Below are 890 nucleotides of genomic sequence, written 5' to 3' on the forward strand. Positions count from 1 at the left end.
GACAATTCATTGAAAATTAGTGACCTCTAGAAAAACGACTATGTTCGGCATTCAATAGACAGTTATTTGTGGCCAACAAACTAATATAATTAAATGAAAATAGCAGATCGGGCAGACGGAAAACAAAAGCGAGCCTCCCAGCCCCGGCTTCGTTCTCCGCGGGGCCGATCGTGCGCCCCGACGAGGCCCAGGCCGGGGCCCTCCCGCGCCCTCACCTTCCGAAGGCGAGTCGTCCGGGGCCGCGGCGGCAGCCACTGCGGCCGATGTCGTCGCCGTCGCCGCCGCCGCCGCCGCCGCCGCCGCCGGGGCTGGCTGGCTGGGAGCCGTCGCCGTCGAGTCCGGCTCGGCGTCGGGTTCCGGCTCCGGGTCCCGGCCCGGCGTGCTGCCCCGAGGGCCCGGCGGCGAGAGCTGCAGGATGGGCCTGCGGCCGGGTACCGCCCGGGACTTCTTCCCCATCGCGAGCCCGAGCGCGAGCCGCGAGCGTCGGGCAGCCGAGAGGGGCGGGCGCTCAGCGTCGAGATGCGTAATCAATATTCATGCGCCGCGACGCCGCCTCCGGCCTGGATCCGACTTTAACCGGCGGAGCGCGCGCCCGCGCAAGCGCCTTGGGCTCTTTGGCGCTTCTGCCTCCTCCTCCCTCGGGGCGGTGGGGGCGGGCTTACCCATGCGCCTGGCGATTGGCTAATTTGACCCAGCGAAGGACGCAGCAGCCAATGGAAAGGGAAAAAGGGGGGAGCGTCCAGCCAATCGTGCGGAAGGGCTTCAGTTTGGAAAGGCCTTCCCTTGACGTCGGGCGCCGCCCATGCGTCTTTTGCAGAGCCTTGTCTTGACTCTGTCCTCCATCTTGTGGCTGTTCCCCGCCAAATGTCGTTTGTCCTCCCGGTAGCTGT

General features: G+C 66.1%; 1 protein-coding gene across 2 annotated transcripts in view; it reads right to left on the reverse strand.

Annotated features, from left to right (window-relative positions):
• The window catches only part of LOC103273433 (formin-binding protein 4), a 22938-nt gene extending 22313 nt beyond the window's left edge, over positions 1-625 (reverse strand). The window contains exon 1 of one of the 2 annotated variants that reach the window (XM_021718957.1): positions 216-625. In XM_021718957.1, the coding sequence (XP_021574632.1) occupies positions 216-456 (241 nt within the window). In that variant the 5' untranslated portion in view covers positions 457-625. Of the gene's footprint in view, positions 1-209 lie in introns of both variants that reach the window. The other variant, XM_021718956.1, reaches the window with a different exon arrangement.
• Positions 626-890: the final 265 nt, after the last annotated feature.

Source organism: Carlito syrichta, unplaced genomic scaffold (genome assembly GCF_000164805.1).
Source record: "Carlito syrichta isolate Samal-C Ts95f unplaced genomic scaffold, Tarsius_syrichta-2.0.1 Scaffold314045, whole genome shotgun sequence".
Classification (NCBI taxonomy): Eukaryota; Metazoa; Chordata; class Mammalia; order Primates; family Tarsiidae; genus Carlito; species Carlito syrichta.